This window comes from Syzygium oleosum, unplaced genomic scaffold (genome assembly GCF_021117445.2).
Source record: "Syzygium oleosum isolate NSW1041296 unplaced genomic scaffold, Sole_v2.1 Sole_v2.44, whole genome shotgun sequence".
Classification (NCBI taxonomy): Eukaryota; Viridiplantae; Streptophyta; class Magnoliopsida; order Myrtales; family Myrtaceae; genus Syzygium; species Syzygium oleosum.
The window spans coordinates 1,841,595-1,860,023 of NW_026607528.1; the positions used below are offsets into that span (position 1 = coordinate 1,841,595).

Sequence of the window (18,429 nt, forward strand, 5' to 3'; positions counted from 1 at the left end):
AGTTCCTGCTTGTGGAGTTTTACCTCCAAGTGAAGATTGATAGCTTTGATCAATCTCTTGCTTGCATCGAGCACAAAGATTCGGTTGGTCCAGTCTTTTGCCTTTAGACTTTACCGACACCATTACAATCATGATGGGAAACAGGTCAGCATCAACCTCCATGGGAGCTTTTTCTTTCTCGCCCGCAAACTTAATTTTGCCCTATCGAATGGCCACTTGAATATTTTTCTTAAACACGATACGATCGATAGTCTTATAGCTCCAAGAATTATGCCACTTGCAGTATTTCTTGCTCGCTAAATCTTCTTTGCTTGGTATGACATGCCCTTCAATCAGTCTTATTTTGCCATTGGCTAAAAGCAAATAAAAAATCCCGTCTACCTTATTTATGTCAAATGAATAATACTGGGTGTCCTTTGCCTTAGCCATGATACTTAGCTTCTCTTTTGTCTTTGCCGGCTTTAAGGCTTGGCATGTGTATGGTTTGTCGATCACCATTTTAGCCACAGCTATCTCAACAACTTCTGCTTGATTCATATCGTCATCCAGTTCAGACACATCAATAAAGTTCATATCACTTCGCCTACCATATCTACTGTCCTTTTCCTTTAGCAGACTTTCGTGCTTGACTGCCACCGTTACTAGTTGAAAAATATCATAATAGGGTTGTTCAGCCATTCATTCCCTTAAGTCATTAAAAGCCAAATATGTAGAAGTTTTCTCAGGCAGTGGTACAAGACACTTATTCCATGCTTTCTTGAATGGAGATATAAACCGATCCTCTAATTTGTTGTTTTGCTACTTCATTGCCAACAAATCTGCCACAGACATATCAAAAACAACTCTCTAAAACAGATTATGAAACATCATCTCCATTTGCTCCCAAGAGAAAACAAAATTAGCTAATAATGCAGTATACTATGTGAAAGCTGTTTTTGACAATGATAATGGGAATAGTCGTAATTTCTAATGATCGCCGTGCACAGCATCACCACATAAGGGGGTAAACCGGCTAACATGCTTAAATATCGATTAATCATCTTCTTCAGTGAAAAGAGAGAATTCTGGCATCTTGAAACATCTTGGATAGGGTACCATATCCATCCAGTCTGAATACGTTTTCTTGTAGACAGATCTGATGTACCTCATATCACATCCATATTGTCGCATCACATAATCTATCACCAACTGATTCTGATCGAAAGAGAATATAGTAGGGGCTGCGACATGTTGAGGAAGGACGGGTGTGATAAAGCTTGTTATATATATCGTGGAAAAAGCTCTGGCGGTTGTTGTTGCAATGGCTATTGGATTTGCTGCGGAAATGGAGGTGGAACATTTTGTGGAAGTAGTTGTGTAGTTGATGTTGTATGGTTGTGTAATCTGCTGTGGAAATGGAGGTGGTACATTTTGTAGGAGCAGTTATGGTGTTGTTTGATGTTGTAATGGTTGTGGAATCTCCTGCAGAAATAGAGGTGGAACATTTTGTTGATATAGTTGCGGTGCTGATCAATGTTGTAATGGTTGTGAAATATGCTACGGAAATGGAAGTGGAACATTTTGTCGGAGTAGTTGTGGTATCGGTTGATGTTGTAATAGTTGTGAAATCTCCTGCTCCCTAGGCAGGAATAGAAGTGCACCCTGGTTGTCGATGGTAGCATTAGGGACATGCATGAGGTTGGGTTGAGCGTAGCACCAAGTGGTTGTACGTCTCAAAAGCCGGTAATAGTGCATTGTGCTGAGGATTTTGGTTCACTATACCATTAGTATCTTTCCCAGTTAAACCGACCATAACTGGATTAGGCAATTACCCCCGTTGGTCCAAATTGGCCCAAAGGTCTAGGCCGTACCCATTGCTTCGCCGCTTTTCCACGGGTTCAAGAGATTACTTCCATTAGTCAGCATCTGCCCACAGGTCTGGGTCATGCCAACAATTTCACTCCTTTATAGGATCCTAATTTGTGGTCGAGGCCGTATGATATGCCCAATTGAGCCAAAAGTAACTTGAGTAGTAGGTGAGGAAACATACCCAGTAGATACAGCAACGGCATGGCTGGCCTGAGGCTAAGCTGAATTACTTGACCTTCCATGTCTACCCTTGTACGCACTTGCGGTAGGTATTAACAATCAAGGGCCCAATTACACCGACAAAATGTTTTGACGCGTGATTTGTCAACTCATTCTGGTGCTTCTCTAGCATTCTCCTTATAGTATATAACATCACTAGAGTTGGCTCCATTTGCCTCCTCTGTTCTTCACTAGTTGCCTCGAAATATCCACATCCTCGTTCTGGACTTAATCCAACACTAACGGCGCCGTTGATGACTCGGCATGTCTTGTTCTCTCACTAGTTGGTGGCGGTGGAGAACTACCACTAGCATTATCAGAATTGGATTGACTCCTAGTACGTGGCATAATATCCTCTCAAATTAGCAACACCGGTCCTACCAGGCATGCCAAAAAGATGTTTCGCCGGAATTGCTCTCGCGATAAAATGTCTTTCACCGAAAGTAATTCTTTAGCTTTTTATGTGAAGAAATCAAGGTCCTGCGCTAACTTTGGACAGAGAATATCTCATGCAAAAGGGAATCAACCTCTCTAATTCAAACAGCACTATACAATCCCAAACCAAGCCGGAATTTATTCGATGACAAGGGCCGAAAATTACAAACTCAATGACGTAATAGGATTCAAGCAAATAATGTTGGAATTTAATCAACGACAGAGCTTAAGAACATAAAGATACTATACTAGAATTTAATCAATGGCGTAGCACCAAGATAAAGATACACACCATAATTTAATCAATAACGCAAATCTGAAAGCTACAACTAAGAAAAGTAAAAGTGCAATACATGAAAGATAACATTTGATTTTATTTGTGCCAGAAAGGCTTCTGATGGTGGATTGTTGGTAGTTCTAGTGGAATATGGTAACTGCTTTCCGTCGATTTCTGGTGGTTATAATTCTCCAAGTAAATTTTGTCGGTTACCTCCACGTGTCTATACCACCACAAACCTCATGTGCATAAATTGCCCTATGATGTGGTTTCTTGCAGCCATATATGTCCCCAATATTGCCTTCAGGCGGTAATTGTTCCCTTAAAAAATATGCCTTTGGCCTCAACTGCTCCATCGAACAGTTTGGTTTTCAGGCGGTAACCGTTCCCCATAAAAATTTGTGTCTTCGGCTTCAATTATTTTATCGATCTTAAACTTCAAACCAGCTTATTAATACCTTTTCAATAAACAATCATTGCCAATATTCGTATTAGCCACTACCAACTATCCGTCACCTTATTTCGACAACCGAACACGTGGTGTCGATGAATACTGTTGTCAGCCAATGTATATTGGTCCCTACACTTGTCTATGAGTTGGCACACTTATAATAATGCCCACACGGTATGCACATGATCATGTATATTCATTTTCTGTTCATGTGTTTTATGCCAAACAAATTATATTTTGGGTGTCAACACCACTAAGGAAATTTCACTCGTTACCATTACCATATATTATATTTAAATAAGTAAGTATGTATATATATTTGCCATCAATGTGACATTTTTATGGCCACTCCAAAATGATAATTTTTTACACATATAAAAATTGACCTGCTTTTTTCTTTTATATTTTCATTTGTGGAAGGATAAGGATAAATCGTTGATGCATATCTCCTTTCGATTACCAAATCTGGAACATTTCCTTTCAAATGCAAAATCTTAATCCATACTTGCCAAAAGAAGATTCATTTTCTTCCTTGTGGAAATAGTGATCCCCGGCAGGCTATTAATGATGATTACCAGGATTTAGGTTTGAGGTCTACCAATGGGATATGATTTATGTGTATATAAGGATGAACATTGTCTTGTATCATTGTCAAAAATACTCTGGCCTGCTCTACAATGGTAATGGTAAGTCTAGGAATGCCTCTTTCCAAATGGTTGGTTTTGATGATAAGTATTATTAGTACGATAAGCGATGGGCGTGCTCGAGCGAGAATCCTTGTATCAAACAAAGTTACAGGTTTCGATAAGCCTAAAGGAGTGGTAAAAACCATTGAGGTCGTTCCTAAGCTCTGCCAGTTGCAATTTCAACTTTTTTTGTTCTCTTTTAAATATGTTCTCTTTGATAAGATAACATATGAGAACCTATACTGCAGAGTTATGAAACTGGTGAAGTGATCGATTGTGTAGACATCTTCAAGCAACCCACTTTTGATCATCCACTTCTCAAGAATTATACCATGCAGGTTTTTGTCCCTTCATTTTTTCACCTATAACTTGCATCGGTATTCAATCGTGTGCTTTCCATGCAAAATCTGCAGTTAAAAGTAGAAATGAATAGAGCAGTTCTAGGAGAAAAGTTGTTTCAATATTACATGATGTCTAAGAAATTCAGGTTGTTCTATGTCAGAAGTATTGTTATGTGACCTTAGATATGTCCGCCAACTTTATTTAACAATCGCTGAAGCTGGCACCGTTTACGAATAGATGAAACCAAGATCAAATCGGAAAGCAAATAGAGCGAGATATGTGGAACGTGGGCTCAGTCAAGCTTGGTGGAAATATGGTGAATGCCCTGAAGGAACGATCCCCATCAAAAGACCACAAAATCATACCAATCATCATGTTACACCGTTGACTCGACGCATGAAGCGGCTCAATTTGAGCAAGAATGACGTCAATTCAGAGGATGGACACGAAGTATGTGCAAATACATCACGATATGACTTACTATGGCATTGATTTTGACTTAAACTTTTTGTTTATGCATTGATTCTTAAGTTTTACTTTCTTATGAGTTTGTTGTATGTTGGTCAGTATGCTATAGTATCTTTGCCCGATGGCAACTACAACGGAGCTCGTGCAACAATTAATTTGTGGAATCCTACAGTAGTGGATCCAGAAGGCAGTTTCTCTCAAATTTGGGTCGCAGCAGGCCCCGATGAGGATCTTAATACTGTAGAGGCCGGATGGATGGTAAGAACTTAGAATGATCGAATCATAAGATTTTAGCATGATTGGCATTCTAAATGTATGTAGATTTAGAAGATAAGTGGTTTGTGTTTTTCTTATAGGTTAATAAAGGTGGGAGTTTTACCGGGCAAGCAGAGATTTTCACATACTGGACAGTGAGTTCTTAACTCTTTTGACCGCTTACAATTCACCAAACTTTCACAAACATATCAAACATTGACATGCTTTTCTTGGGTGGACTTTAGAGTGATGGCTATAAGGAAAGAGGCTGCTACAACGTCAAATGCAGAGGATTCGTGCAAATAGATGCAGATTTTTTACTAGGCTCTGCGATTCAACCAGTTTCCACCTACGATGGACAGCAATATGACATAAAAGTAGAGATAAAGAAGGTAACGGAACAATCTTTTGGGTAAATAGGCACGGGATATTTTCGAGCCTTCTATCTTTCAACTGAAAGTATTTCAGGATATGTATACTGGATCGTGGGTGCTGAGCATTTCGGACATAGAAGTAGGATTCTGGCCCGACGATCTCTTCACTCATCTCAGAGGCCCAGCCGATGCAATTGATTGGGGCGGAGAGACAGGCAAGAAAGTACCGGATGGTGGGCCTACGTCATCGCAAATGGGGAGTGGTCATTTCCCTTCTGAAGGCTATGGAAAGGCATCCTATTTCCGCAATCTTAAATTCCTCGACGACGAATTCAATGAGAGAGACCCGGAGAATCTCAACACACATGTTACAAGACCTGAATGCTATGACTTAGTGCTTAACGAGGACCCGTTCACTACATTTGGAGTCAATTTCTTTTATGGGGGCCCCGGAATTTCAGCTTAGTGTGCAAACTAGTAAACATATAATAACATGCTTTCCTTCTTCTTCTTTTTTCGTACCCTAATGAAAATGGCTTCGTTAAGTGTTTAGCAGTGAGTACACCAGTGCTTTTGAAGGAAGTACTACTAGGTGGTTTGATCTATTTAATGTTGTTAAAGCCACTTATGAACTGGTAATTGTTTTGAAAGGAGAGTATTCGGCTATAATCACGCTTTTCGATTACAGCTCCTTCTTTTGCCCTAAACAGAATTGTTAACTATGGACAAGGTGTAGTCTCTTCTTAAATATTACACATACTACGGATAATTAACTATTACCTGTAAAATTGATTAAAGGGCTAAAAATCTGACAAGATATGGCGATGCTCTTGTATGAAAGTTAACTTCATCTTTTGAAGGAGATCAAATCAAACCATTGATTTCTGAAAGCTTAGTATGGGAATTAGATCGTAGTAATAAGTTCACATGCCATTCACAAGCATTGCTTGCATGTGCAGAAAAGCATTAATGACTGCTATCTCCAGTTCAATAGAAAATCATGCCCATACAAGAAACATTCTTCATTATAACTAAAAATCTTACTCCATCTATTATAACTGATGGTGGTTAAGGTAGGAAAAATTTCGACCGATGATCAGTAGGATGATTTGAATGAAGGCATACAAATGTATATAAGGAGACTCCTCTATTTCTATTTTTCAGGAATTAGCGGTTAGGTAATTTGATTATAATCACTATGAGCATTGGACTTCCTCTAGAATCCATAATTGCTCTAGAGAAAAGAAAAGACATAGACGAGGAAAATTATGGGACACAAGGGTCGTCCTTGATTGTTCCCATGATTTTTTCTCGAGAATCCATTGTCATTTTCCTTTGAATTTGGAATAAGGTCTAGCCCATTAATAATTCTTTGCATTTCTTAATCTTCATCCTTGAACATTGATTGATTAAGAGGAAGGAATTCAAGGGAATGATATGTTATCGAATTCCCAAATGTATAGACTGCATGAATATAGGACCTGCTTTCCTCCTTCCATTTCATTTGTTCCATGGAAATGAATCTTAGATAAAAGATTGATGATAGAAGGCCTCGTTATGTCAATACAACATACTGGTTATAAGTTGATCTTTCAATGCGGAAGATTTCCATTTCTAATTGGCATTGAAATCTGACACATCCTCTAGTGGCCTTCATAGTATTGCATGATCCACATTAAATCTATGAATTCCTTGTTTCCTAAGAAGAGATCAACAATGTACAGTAAATGCTAATGGTCATTAGTGTAGGGTTCCTCAAGTGCTAAAAATACAGCGGAATTTGTAAACCGAAACCTTAGACAGGATCTATGAGTATATTGAAATCTAAATAGAAATTCGACACGTACCTTTTTGCAGATCGAAGTTAAATTGACAATCGATTGTGTCTGGATTAACGCCCCAAGTATTGCGCCTCTACCGGTATCCACACACACGAACGGAAGTCTCCAATGATCCAAGTGCTAGCTAAAGATCTTGGACTTCTTTTTCGTGATCGCCTTTGATCCTCGAGACTCTCTCAAAGATCTCTGAACAGAGAACAATTCTCTTCGTATTCTCTTGGAGGCGTTTTTCTCTTAAGGTTTTTCGTCACCCACACGCTATATATATATATATATAGCCTCATTATCTATGCGAATTAAAAGAAGTGGGGCCAGGTGATTTGGGCCCACCAAACTGTCCACATTCAATCGTACGTTTAATCGTTATCTCATAACGTGCACGACTGCGTAGATAAGTTGAATAGGAGAATAAATTAAAATCTACTTCTTATTTTAAGTAGATCGCGGCGCACAGAAAATATTAACTCAGTTCGCTATTGTGTGCGACCCTATAGGTTCACTAAACATTAGCAGTGTGCTCAAAACCCTTTTTGGCCCATAAGTCATAAGCGGTCTCTAGCAAGACATTATGACTACCTAAGTATAGTGAAGGTCGGTTTTTCGACACAGCCTAATTCACAACTAATATTATAGTATCAACCTTGATTGATTCCTAGGGCAGACCACTAACAATTAGGTGGGTGAAATTGGGAAAAAAAGTTATCTTGAGGACAAAAAGAACAACAACACAAAGCTGAGATTAGAATTTGATGTAAGAGTAAAAGTGGAACTCATCTAAAAGTGAGAAATGAGCAACACTTAAACATTTCATTTTCCTCTCCAAAATTTTTCTCATGTACAATATAATGTCCTCCTTTTCCCCCAAGAAAAAAATTGTTAGATCTTGCTTCTTGTTTTGACAATCAATCTTGTTATCCTAACATGCAAATGCAATCTTAAATGTCGCTTAATCCTAAACTCCATATAAGAGCTCGTAAGCCCTTGAATTGCTATGAGCAAAATAATGGGCACGCATATTAAATACATCACACGTATTCGTCTTACAATAGATTTTTCTATTTTTATCCCATAAACGAGTTTCTGAGCAGAAAGTAGCATTTGATAATGATATAATTTCTGTTCTTGGAACATAAATTTGTTTATCATTATACTTCTCATTTCTGTTCCAAAAAATTTATACTTCTCATTTCTGTTCCAAACCTATTTCCGAGCTAAAAATTTGTCCCGAAAATATAAAAATAAAATTGCGCTACCAAATGGATTTATGTTTCAAACATGTTCCCGAAAACAGAAAAATAGAAAAACAAAGGAATAAAATGGTTATCATTAATTCCCTAAGAGTATTTAAGTTCATTTTGAGTTGGACCTAAAACTAAACAATTAAATAAAAGATCTGGTATAGAAAGCCGGAAAAGTTAAAGAGCAGGTAATAGTTGGGTCGAGAAAGTCAAACAAAAGAAAGAGAAATCACTGGACCAATACCACATAGTCATTGAATGTGTGGGTCCCACATAAGAACCCACTCGATCTCATGGTTTAGTCATTGCATGAAATGACCAAGTGTTATTGGGAAGCTATGAAGTAGATCCTCAAATATTTAAAATAGACGGCAGATGGTGGTACGGTGTACCAAAGGGACGACAATGGCAGTGTGACTGGTTATGTGGATTCAGATCATGCTAGGGACTTGGATGACGGCAAATCATTGGTGGGGTATGTGTTTACAATGGCAAGAGGTGCAGTGAGTTGGAAGGCGTCCTTACAGGTGAGGCAGAGTACACGACACTGACCTATGTGGTGAAAGGGAGATATGGCTAAAGGGTTTGCTCTTGGACCTTGGATTAAAGCAAAAAAGCATTACTATTCACTGTGACAACCAACGTACGATGTATTTAGCTTATAATCCTATTTATCACAAGCAAACAAAGCAAATCAGCATCAGGTATCATTTCATCTAAGTCGTCATAGCAAAGGGTAAGGTTGTTGCAACAGTAGAAAACTCGACAGACATAAATGACGAAACATGTTCCTTTGCCGAAACTCGAGCTTTGCCGAAGCTCGATTGGCATCTGCAAAGAATAAGCGCCCATCAGGGGCACTGGAAGAGCTAGCATAGATAATGAGCACTATGACTTGGCAACAAACGTCGAGCTGAGATGAAAAATTGTTAAATTATGTCTCAAGTTTGAGCCCATTAAATAAACATGGTCCAAAATTAAAGCTGTGACAACGCAAAACGTCACGTGCGACATGTGTCCTTTCTAATTATATTATTTATTCAGTAATAGCATGCGAAAGCTCAACAAAATTTTTTTCCTTCAAAATCTCGTACAAGAAATTTGCATGAGTTAAACATGGATATTATCTAATAATATCAATTTTACAACTTTGACACATCAATCAAGCAAAGCATAAAATACAAAAGTCTTGGAAAGAAGGTCGAGTCAACTAGCGCCACTATTCCCACATTAATCCAAAAGCAAACCATCATCCAATTCAAGGGTTGATGGCCTCAGTCATAATCTCGTCCTCTTCATTGTCATGTCTAGGGGAAACATCTTACAAACTGAAAAATAAAGGAATGAGCCGAAACCTAGTAAATGAAATCCCTAATTTTAAGTTAGGAAAATCATATTATCACTTCGCCCGGCACTAACAATGTAAATGCATAACAACCAGTAAATATGCTAAGAACATGAATAAATGATATCCCTTTCCCATTTGGATTTGCCACAATAAATTCATTAATTTATTACTCCACATCATTTCAATTCAAATGCAAGCATATGGCATAACATGTAACACTCATATTTATGCGTTAGGTTCATTACTTCTCTTCCTGAACTCTTCCAGTGCATCCCGACACACGGGGCATCTCAACTCCGAGGCATCTCAACCTATGGGGCATCTCGATTCACAAGGCATCTCGACACACGAGACGTCCCGATCACACAACAAGGCATCCCAACTTCGAGACATCTCGGTACACCCTCCAGGGCATCCCAACCTATGGAGCATCCCGACCTCCGAGGCATCCCGACACACGGAGCATCGTCACCATTAATTTTACAGTTGAAAATTATAATATTCTTATGTACAATGCACATGTTAACCTTGATATTTTTTGCTTTAAGAATGAAGTAAACTCTCATTACGAGTTTACCTCCTTTCCTTTCTCATCATGCCTTTTCACATTAACATAATAATAATAATAACAACATACTTATCTCTTCCATTTTGCAATGATAAGTAAACATTTACAAGCATTAGACAAACAAATAAGTATGAACAATATGTGATTAGACTCAAGAAATTAGACTCGAGAAGTAAATCGGGGGAAGAACAACAGAAGTGCCAAAAGTTATGTACGGAGCTCACTTTAATGCCAAAAGTTTCATTTGGATCACTTAAGTGCCACATCGGAGGAAAAATGATCAACTTTGGTGCTAACGGCGAGAGATTCCGGCCAAATTAATACGTGGTATTTATAATTAAATTTTTAATCTTAGTTGGATTTTTTTTAAAAAAATTAGTCAACGTGGCATTTTCACGTATATATTTCGATTTTTTAATTACTTTTCTGAATTTTTTTCTTTTTTTTCTTCTTTTCTTTTTTTCTTTTCTTTCTTCTCCCTTTGGTCACCACCGGTGACCGGAGGCTGGCCACCGGCTGGGCGACGTCCGGCGGGGCAGCCGTGGCCTGGGCGACTGTCGGCCTCGCCGGATCTGGCGAGGGGAGCCCTCGTCGGGGCTCGCCCTCGCCCATGCGAGGCGAGGCCGACCTTGCCGGGGCTTGTCCGTCGTCGCCCAGGCGAGGGTCGGCCGGGCCTCGCCTGTGGCGGGCGGCGGCGGCCTCGTCCGGGCGAGGCCAGGTGGCCGATGGCCGGCCTCCAGTCACCGGCGGTGACCAAAGGGAGAAGAAAGAAAAGAAAAAAAGAAAAGAAGGAAAAAAGAAAGAAAAGAAAAAAATTATTTAAAATAAAAAATGCTGACTGTACGTGCTGACTGTATCTCCGGCGAGCCACATCGGCTTTAGAAATTAATAAAAAAAATGCCATGTCGGATTTCCGGCAAAACTGACCGAAGTTGGCACTGAAGTGATCATTTTTCAAAAGTTTTGGCACTTAAATGATCCAAATGAAACTTTTGGCACCAAAGTGAGCTCCGTACACAACTTTTGGCACTTATGCTGTTCTTCTCCCAAGTAAATCTATTCAAGTTTAGAAAGTAAATATACTTAAATTTAGAAAGTAAAATCTGCTCAAGTTCAGAAAGTAAATTTACTTGGTTCATAAAGTAAATCTACTCAAGTTTAGAAAGTAAAAATATTCTAGATTCTGAGAGTAAAATTTGCTCCGGTTCAAAAATAGATATGTCCAGATTCTGAGAGTAAAATCTATTCGGTTCGAAAATAAATATGTCTAGATTCAGAAAGTAAAATCGGCTCAGGTTCAAAAATAAATATATCCAAATTCGAGAGTAAAATCTACTCGGGTTCAGAAATAAAGATATCCATATTCTAAGAGTAAAATCTGTTCGAGTTCAAAAATAAATATATCCAGATTCTGAGAGTAAAATCTGTTCGGGTTCAGAAATAAATATGTTCAAATTCTGAGAGTAAATTTTATTTGGGTTCAGAAATAAATATATCCAGATTCTAAGAGTAAAATCTGTTTGGGTTCAGAAATAGATATATTTCGACTCAGAAGAAAGATTTTACGAACAATGTTTAAGTCTGAATTTACAAATATGACTTTTCCAAGTTCATATTCATCATTTCCACTTACCAAACGTACTCCGCTTTAAGTAAAACGATCAATTACCTTTTTAAACATGCATAAGACCAACAAGACGAATTTAACAATCCAGTCAAGGATGACATTTCAAAGTTCAGATTTTGACAATTTTACTTGCCAATTATATCACACTTTAAGAAAACCAATCACACACCTTTTGAACATAAAGAAAAAATTCCAAATAATGACCCGAAGTGGGATTGTTTTCTTTAAAAAGGGTCCAGAGTACACAATATGTCAAATAATGGCATGAAGTGGTCAAATTTGTCTCAAATAAGGACCTGGCGAGCACATGCATCGCACATCCCACTTTCTAAGCCATGTTGGGGGCATTTTCATTCGGAGGCAATTTTTTTGTTTTCATTCTTTTTCTGTTTCTTTTTTTTTCTTCATTCAGTGTTCATCTTCTTCCTTCTTGTTCTTCCTTCCTTCCACACTCATCCAAAACCGAGCCCTAGGGTTGGATTTCGGTGGTGATTCAAAACCAGGCGACAGCGATGGGTGAGTTGATATGGCTCTGAGGAAGCACTCCCAATACCTTGCCAACGGAAACGAGCTGCTCCACTTTGACAAAACCACCGTGGCATGCCCGCTGGGCTTGTTGAGCATCCACGTCAGAGCGGTGTCACATGTGCAGGATCGTGGGGCATGGTTTCTCTGTGAAGAAGGAATTGAATGGAGGTATTGGGTGTGCACATCTGCGGGAGCGGTCATCAATGATGACATAGTAACAATTGCAGATAACCGATACCATAAAGGGTTAAATGGCATTGATAGCATTTTTTCATTGATTAAGGATTCGCCAAGCCTTTCCAGAAGAGGATTGAATTTCTCGGACTTTCTTAAAATTTTCAAATCTAGATACCTTCGAATACTTTGCATCAACAAACAAACAGATGAAAAGCACAACAGATAGATTCTTTTGTTGAAGCTTGAGAAAACTATGACACTTAATCATTCGATTCATTATCTTGAAGTATTCCAATCTTTGCTTGCAAAGCATCTTCCATGGCAGAAAAGTCCAGCTTGTACCTGATTATGACAAATAAAAAAATGAATCCATAACTGATAGAAAAAGAAACATGACATGGCCCATACCAGAAAAGCTTTTTCAATTACACAAAAAAGAAACCAGAAGCTGGAGTGAGATCGGGCACCAGAAGCTGCTCAGCGTTGGTGCAGAAGGACGAAGAAGAACAAGACGCAGATGAACAGAGAAAAGAAAGAAAGAAAAAAACAAAAAAAATTGCCCCGGGATGAAAATGCCCCCTTAGAAAGTGGCACGTGAGATGCATGTTCTTGCCATGTCCTTATTTGAAACAAATTTGACCACTTCAAACCCTTATTTAATACATTATGCACTCTAGACCTTTTTTTGATGAACGGATTTAACTTCAGGCCTTTATTTGGAATTTTCCAGAACATATATGAGACCAGCAAAACAAATTCAACAATTACCATATCCATAATATTATAGCACATTAGAATGGCATTTCTCAACCGACCAAGTTAAAAGTTTCAAGTAAATTGAACTAAGTTAACTCTAGAGTCTTCACTTACCTCGAATGGAACTTGATCAATTCAAAGCTCTAGATGGAGTCTTTCTTTCATACTCACACTTGAAAGTAGAGAAGATCAAGTTTTCCCCGATTATGTTTCTCATCACCTCAGAACTAATGTGCCAACTCTTAGGTAAAGAGAACACAAGTGTAAGCTTGCATGAAGAAGGAAGGCTACGTGTGATAAATTTACAAAGTTTTCATTTTACATTGCCATGTGCTGTACAAATAGAACAAAAAAGAGGATTAGCTCATATGAGAAGTAATGATGCCTAACCTATATGTATGAGTGTCTTCACCTTAAGAAGACCACTTAACCTTCCATGCAAGAGTAGAAGAGAACATGTGGCCTCTCATGCAAAGTTTCTTTCTTTAAGAGACAAATGGCTTCTTAGGTGGATTCATAAGAGTGATGAAGACGTTTTGTGAGAAAGAATCCTTCTTCCTTCGGCCAAGTGGGGAAGAGTTTGATTACTAATTTCTTATGGTAATGACACTTTGTCTTTAGGTGTCAAGTTAGCATAAGGTCTCACTTGGAAGAGACACATGGCTTTACATGTATCGTTAGAAAGGCACATGAGCATTATGTGTCGAGATTGAAAGAGTCTTGACACGTAAAGATAAAAATAAGTGGCTCTCATTCTATTTAAGAAAAACAAGTGGCTTACTAAGAGTGATTAATATTGTGAGAGTTCTCCTCCCACGGCCAAATAAGTAGGTCTCTATTAATATAAATAAATTGTGATTAGTATTAGTTAACTAGTATTATAAATAAATAAATAAATAATGTACTTTATGAGACTTGATTCAACCAAAATTATAAATAAATCGTATTGAATGTTAAGAAAGTCTCAGTTTAGTAAATTCAAACTCGAAAATCATATAATTTTGAAAATGTCCGCCCCCATCGACAAATAAGATGACGGTAATTTAATTAGCAACACTCCAATAATCATCGTATACGTCGACGCATATCAACTGAATTTCAACATGTTGAATTCGGGACGATTACGTTCGCGGGAAATCATCCTTCGCGACTCACAAGCTTTATGATCCAACTAAGATTTCTACGTGTCCACCCGATTTCTAATCTAAACAATACTTAATTTTATAGCCAAATTATTATTATTGGACACGGAACATTCCCAATACTACATCAATATGGTTTTGAAAAGTCGGGATGTGACAAAAGCGAGCTAGTATGGCTGGACAAATAAAATCCAGCCGATCGTTTCCGTTTTGTCTCTTCCTGTATTTACATTTTGTGCGAGCGTGCTGGCTTGAAGTAAACAGGACAGTCATCACCTGATTTGGTGGGATCTTGGCTCCAAGAGAAGACTTCCACACGCTGCTACTCAATAAATGAAGGGAGACTCCTCTCGTCTCCTAGCAGCACAATGTAGAAATCTTGAAGATAAGCAAAGAAAAGCAAGACGGCAATCATTGTTCTTGGAGGGTCCCTTGGTCCTTTTTGTCAATGTATCCCGGAAGGGACTTGATCTCATTCTCTTTGGCGCATTGTGAGATTTGTATTGGGCGTAATTTAGCCCTGAAAACACTCGAGTGCGAAAGTGATTGTAACCATCTAATTCTCCGATTAATAAGTGGATTAATTATTTGCTAGCTCTCACTCGTGGACGTAGGTTTCGACATTTGGACCGAGCCACGTAAATTTCCGGTGTCAATTATTGTTCCTCGTAATTATTTTCTCTTATAATTTCATCCTTTCATGTCTCGACATAATTGTAAAGATTCAATCCGTTTTCGCGACATTTTTTATGATAGTGGCAAGTGCCGTGATAGTTCATTGTTGTTTAAGCTTGCAAGTCGAGGTGTCAAGGTGGTTTCGAACCTCTTGCTCTTATACAAGTCATCATTGAGATTCTCCTTGACGGTGGCTTGAGTTCGTGATAGATTCGTAAAACTAATGTGAGTTTACAAGTTGAGTATTTTTGGCTTTGGAATCAGGTCAATCCAATCTGTATCGACAAAGTTATAACCATTTTCCCGAATTAGGGCAGAATCGAAATTTCTGCTTGTGCTTATGACGTAGTTTCCGTGTGTGCAAGTCACTTTCCCGATCATATTGTTCAAGTAGTCAACTTTGGGCTACATCAATCCCTAAAACATTTAATGAGTGGAAGATGCATAACCACTTACAAAACATCATCAAAATCATATAAACATGGTCTAATAAGATAGAGTTTCTTTGTATGAAAATTGGGTCAAAACTTATATGAATTTTGTCACTTTCAATTTATTAAGGGTCATGAGTCATAATCAAGCTTGGAAAGCCACACATGATTCAGATTATGACATTCCACGTCGCTTCTCCCGATCAAAAAAGTCGAATGTTGGACTAGAACGGTAAATTTTTTATAAAAAAAAACGAGGCCTAGTAGGCTAAAAAACGAGTCGTCTGGCCTAATGAATCTGAATAAAACGTTACGTAAGTAATTATTCAACGGAATCAAGATTCCGCAAAGAATCATTAAGGGGAATCATTAGACCTGCTTGCGATTTGTAAATATTGAGGGCAACAATTAGCAAACAAACCATGAAAAACGAAAGATAGGGGCACAAAACTGTCATGGCGGGTCATTAAGTTAGAGAGAGAGAGAGAGTTTAACCCATTTAACGTTCATATTTATTTGAGTTTTGCCGTGCCAAAACTCGTATACTAGATCTCATTAATTCATATAACGATTTAACTCATTAAATATCTTAATAAAAAAAATTCAAAAAATATGAAATTTTTTAGTCGAATAAATTAAATACGAATTTTTTTTTTTGTCAGAATAAATTAAGTCTGATTAAAAAGTGAGTTTATAGCTCATTTTGCCAGTTGTAGATGTAGTTGTAGAGAGGGAAGGGGACCAATGGTCTCACATTTTCCAACCACTTGTGCCACGTGACCATCGCCATGTTGTCCTTACTCTCTTCAGTCAACGCTTGGCCATTCTCCGCATTCACCGGCCCCCCGCCTCCCTCCCTCCGATCGCAGCTCTCTAATTCCACGGCCATGAACCCGCCGGAACCTTCCGCCGGCGCCGCCGTCGCGGCCGGCGATGCCGACCCTCGCGTCCCGCTCTCCAGCCTCTCCACCGTCCGCCTAAGGATGGACTCGGTGCAGCGGTTCCTGTCGCAGTCCCTCAGCAGCAACACCCTCCTGAGCAAGGACCAGATGGACATGGTGTCCGCGGAGATCGCGTCCGCGATCCACCAGATCATCGTCAACGGCGCCGCCCTGTTCAGCTTCTCCCGCAGCTCCGGCTCCGATCCCGAGCCGGAGCGCTCGCGTCCGAAGGCGCCGGTCCGGGGACCCGCGCACCCTCCGGCGGCGCCGCCGGCGGAGGTCGACGTGAAAGTCGAGGAGGACGAGGTCGAGCCCGGTTGCAAGATCGTGGAGCTCGACGCCGCCAAGCTCCTCGCCGAGCATGCCCACTTCTGCGACGTTTGCGGGAAAGGGTTCAAGCGGGACGCGAACCTGAGGATGCACATGCGCGCGCACGGCAATCAGTTCAAGACGCCGGAGGCGCTGGCGAAGCCCGAGCGGTGCGTCGAAGTCCCCCGGAAGACCCGGTTCTCTTGCCCCTTCCAGGGGTGCAATCGGAACAAAGGGCACGAGACGTTCCGGCCCCTGAAGTCGCTGATCTGCGTGAAGAACCACTTCAAGAGGAGTCACTGTCCGAAGATGTACTCGTGCAACAGGTGCAACAAGAAGAACTTCTCGGTGTTGGCCGACTTGAAGTGCCACTTGAAGCACTGTGGGGAGTCTAGGTGGAGGTGTTCCTGCGGGACTAGCTTCTCTAGGAAGGATAAGTTGTTTGGACACATGGCTCTGTTCGAGGGTCACATGCCCTCGGTCGCCACCGATCACGAGGAGAAGGCATCTGGGGTTGCTGCTATGGAGGATGATGAAGATGAGGATGTCAAGGTTGAGGACGAGGAATTGGCCGCGAATTCGGTCGAGGGTGGTTTCTTTGAGGGGTTGTTTGATGGGTTTGGATCGCTTGATAGCTACTCTTTTCAAGATCTCTTGAATGGGATGGGCAATGGTGTGCAGGGGTTTCCCGCGGTTTGACATTAATCTGGTGGATGAATTCATGTTTCGTGGGGTACTTGCTTTGTTGTACACTTGATGTTTCTGTAATCATATTGAGGATGATTCTGTCTCCGGTTCTGTGTTAATTATCGTTACTGTTATTGATCATCGTAGGATTTGTACTTCCTGGTCGTATCTTGATTTGCAATAAAGTTCTTATCTTTACTTAGCACGCCCTTCTCGAACCTGTGTTGATAGATTTAAGCAGGACGCCATCATTTTGCTGGAGTAATTAGAAATGCCTTACATAACAGAATTTGCTGGTGTTCATTCATATGAGCAAGCGAGCAAGTCCACTCCAAAACAATCTCTTTGTGCACACTGTCTTGTTCTCGTCCATGACTGTTGATTGAGGTGGTCATCTTGATCTGCATTTGCTGATGTGCCTGGAGCTCCCATTATCCTGGTTTATGTGTTATACGACTAGCTTTGCCTCGCTTGTCGCTTGACCGAGACATTGGGTTATCAAACTTGAGTAGCTATCTACAATTGTTAGCAATTTTTTCTCCTGTAATAGTAGTGGATGTGCATATTATGCGAGCTAGCTGTTTGTTAAATTAGCTGTTGTTTGATCTGGAATCTCATCATAACTGAGACAATTGGAACGTGATTATGTCCTTTCTCCAGCTGTCTGAAAGTTTTTTTGTTTGTCAGCATGTAGCTATCATTTGTCAAGCAACAATTTTGCACAGATTACTTGTACTTTTGGAAATTAGTCTGCTGTACATATCAAGCACATTCATTAGTACTCCCTTTACATGTAAGTTACATCT

At 39.7% G+C, this 18,429-nt stretch overlaps 2 protein-coding genes across 2 annotated transcripts; both read left to right on the forward strand.

The window, feature by feature from the left end:
• Positions 1-1,394: 1,394 nt before the first annotated feature.
• On the forward strand, positions 1,395-5,821 carry LOC115666111 (uncharacterized). The gene is made up of 6 exons (XM_056306471.1): positions 1,395-1,577; positions 4,165-4,254; positions 4,826-4,984; positions 5,083-5,136; positions 5,227-5,373; positions 5,450-5,821. The coding sequence occupies exons 1-6, from the start codon at positions 1,395-1,397 to the stop codon at positions 5,819-5,821; spliced, it is 1,005 nt and encodes a 334-aa protein (XP_056162446.1).
• A 10,602-nt stretch (positions 5,822-16,423) lies between these two features.
• LOC115684264 (protein SENSITIVE TO PROTON RHIZOTOXICITY 1-like) lies at positions 16,424-17,825 on the forward strand. The gene has a single exon (XM_030609005.2). The coding sequence runs from the start codon at positions 16,475-16,477 to the stop codon at positions 17,633-17,635; it is 1,161 nt and encodes a 386-aa protein (XP_030464865.1). The 5' UTR covers positions 16,424-16,474; the 3' UTR covers positions 17,636-17,825.
• The last annotated feature ends 604 nt before the right edge of the window (positions 17,826-18,429 follow it).

Excerpts from the sequence above, each read along its gene's own strand:
- LOC115666111 (XM_056306471.1), top strand. The coding sequence starts at position 1,395 with ATGGAGGTGGTACATTTTGTAGGAGCAGTTATGGTGTTGTTTGATGTT. Across the intron at positions 5,137-5,226 it reads AGATTTTCACATACTGGACA|AGTGATGGCTATAAGGAAAG; the intron begins GTGAGTTCTTAA and ends GGTGGACTTTAG. Across the intron at positions 5,374-5,449 it reads TAAAAGTAGAGATAAAGAAG|GATATGTATACTGGATCGTG; the intron begins GTAACGGAACAA and ends AAAGTATTTCAG.
- LOC115684264 (XM_030609005.2), top strand. The coding sequence starts at position 16,475 with ATGTTGTCCTTACTCTCTTCAGTCAACGCTTGGCCATTCTCCGCATTC.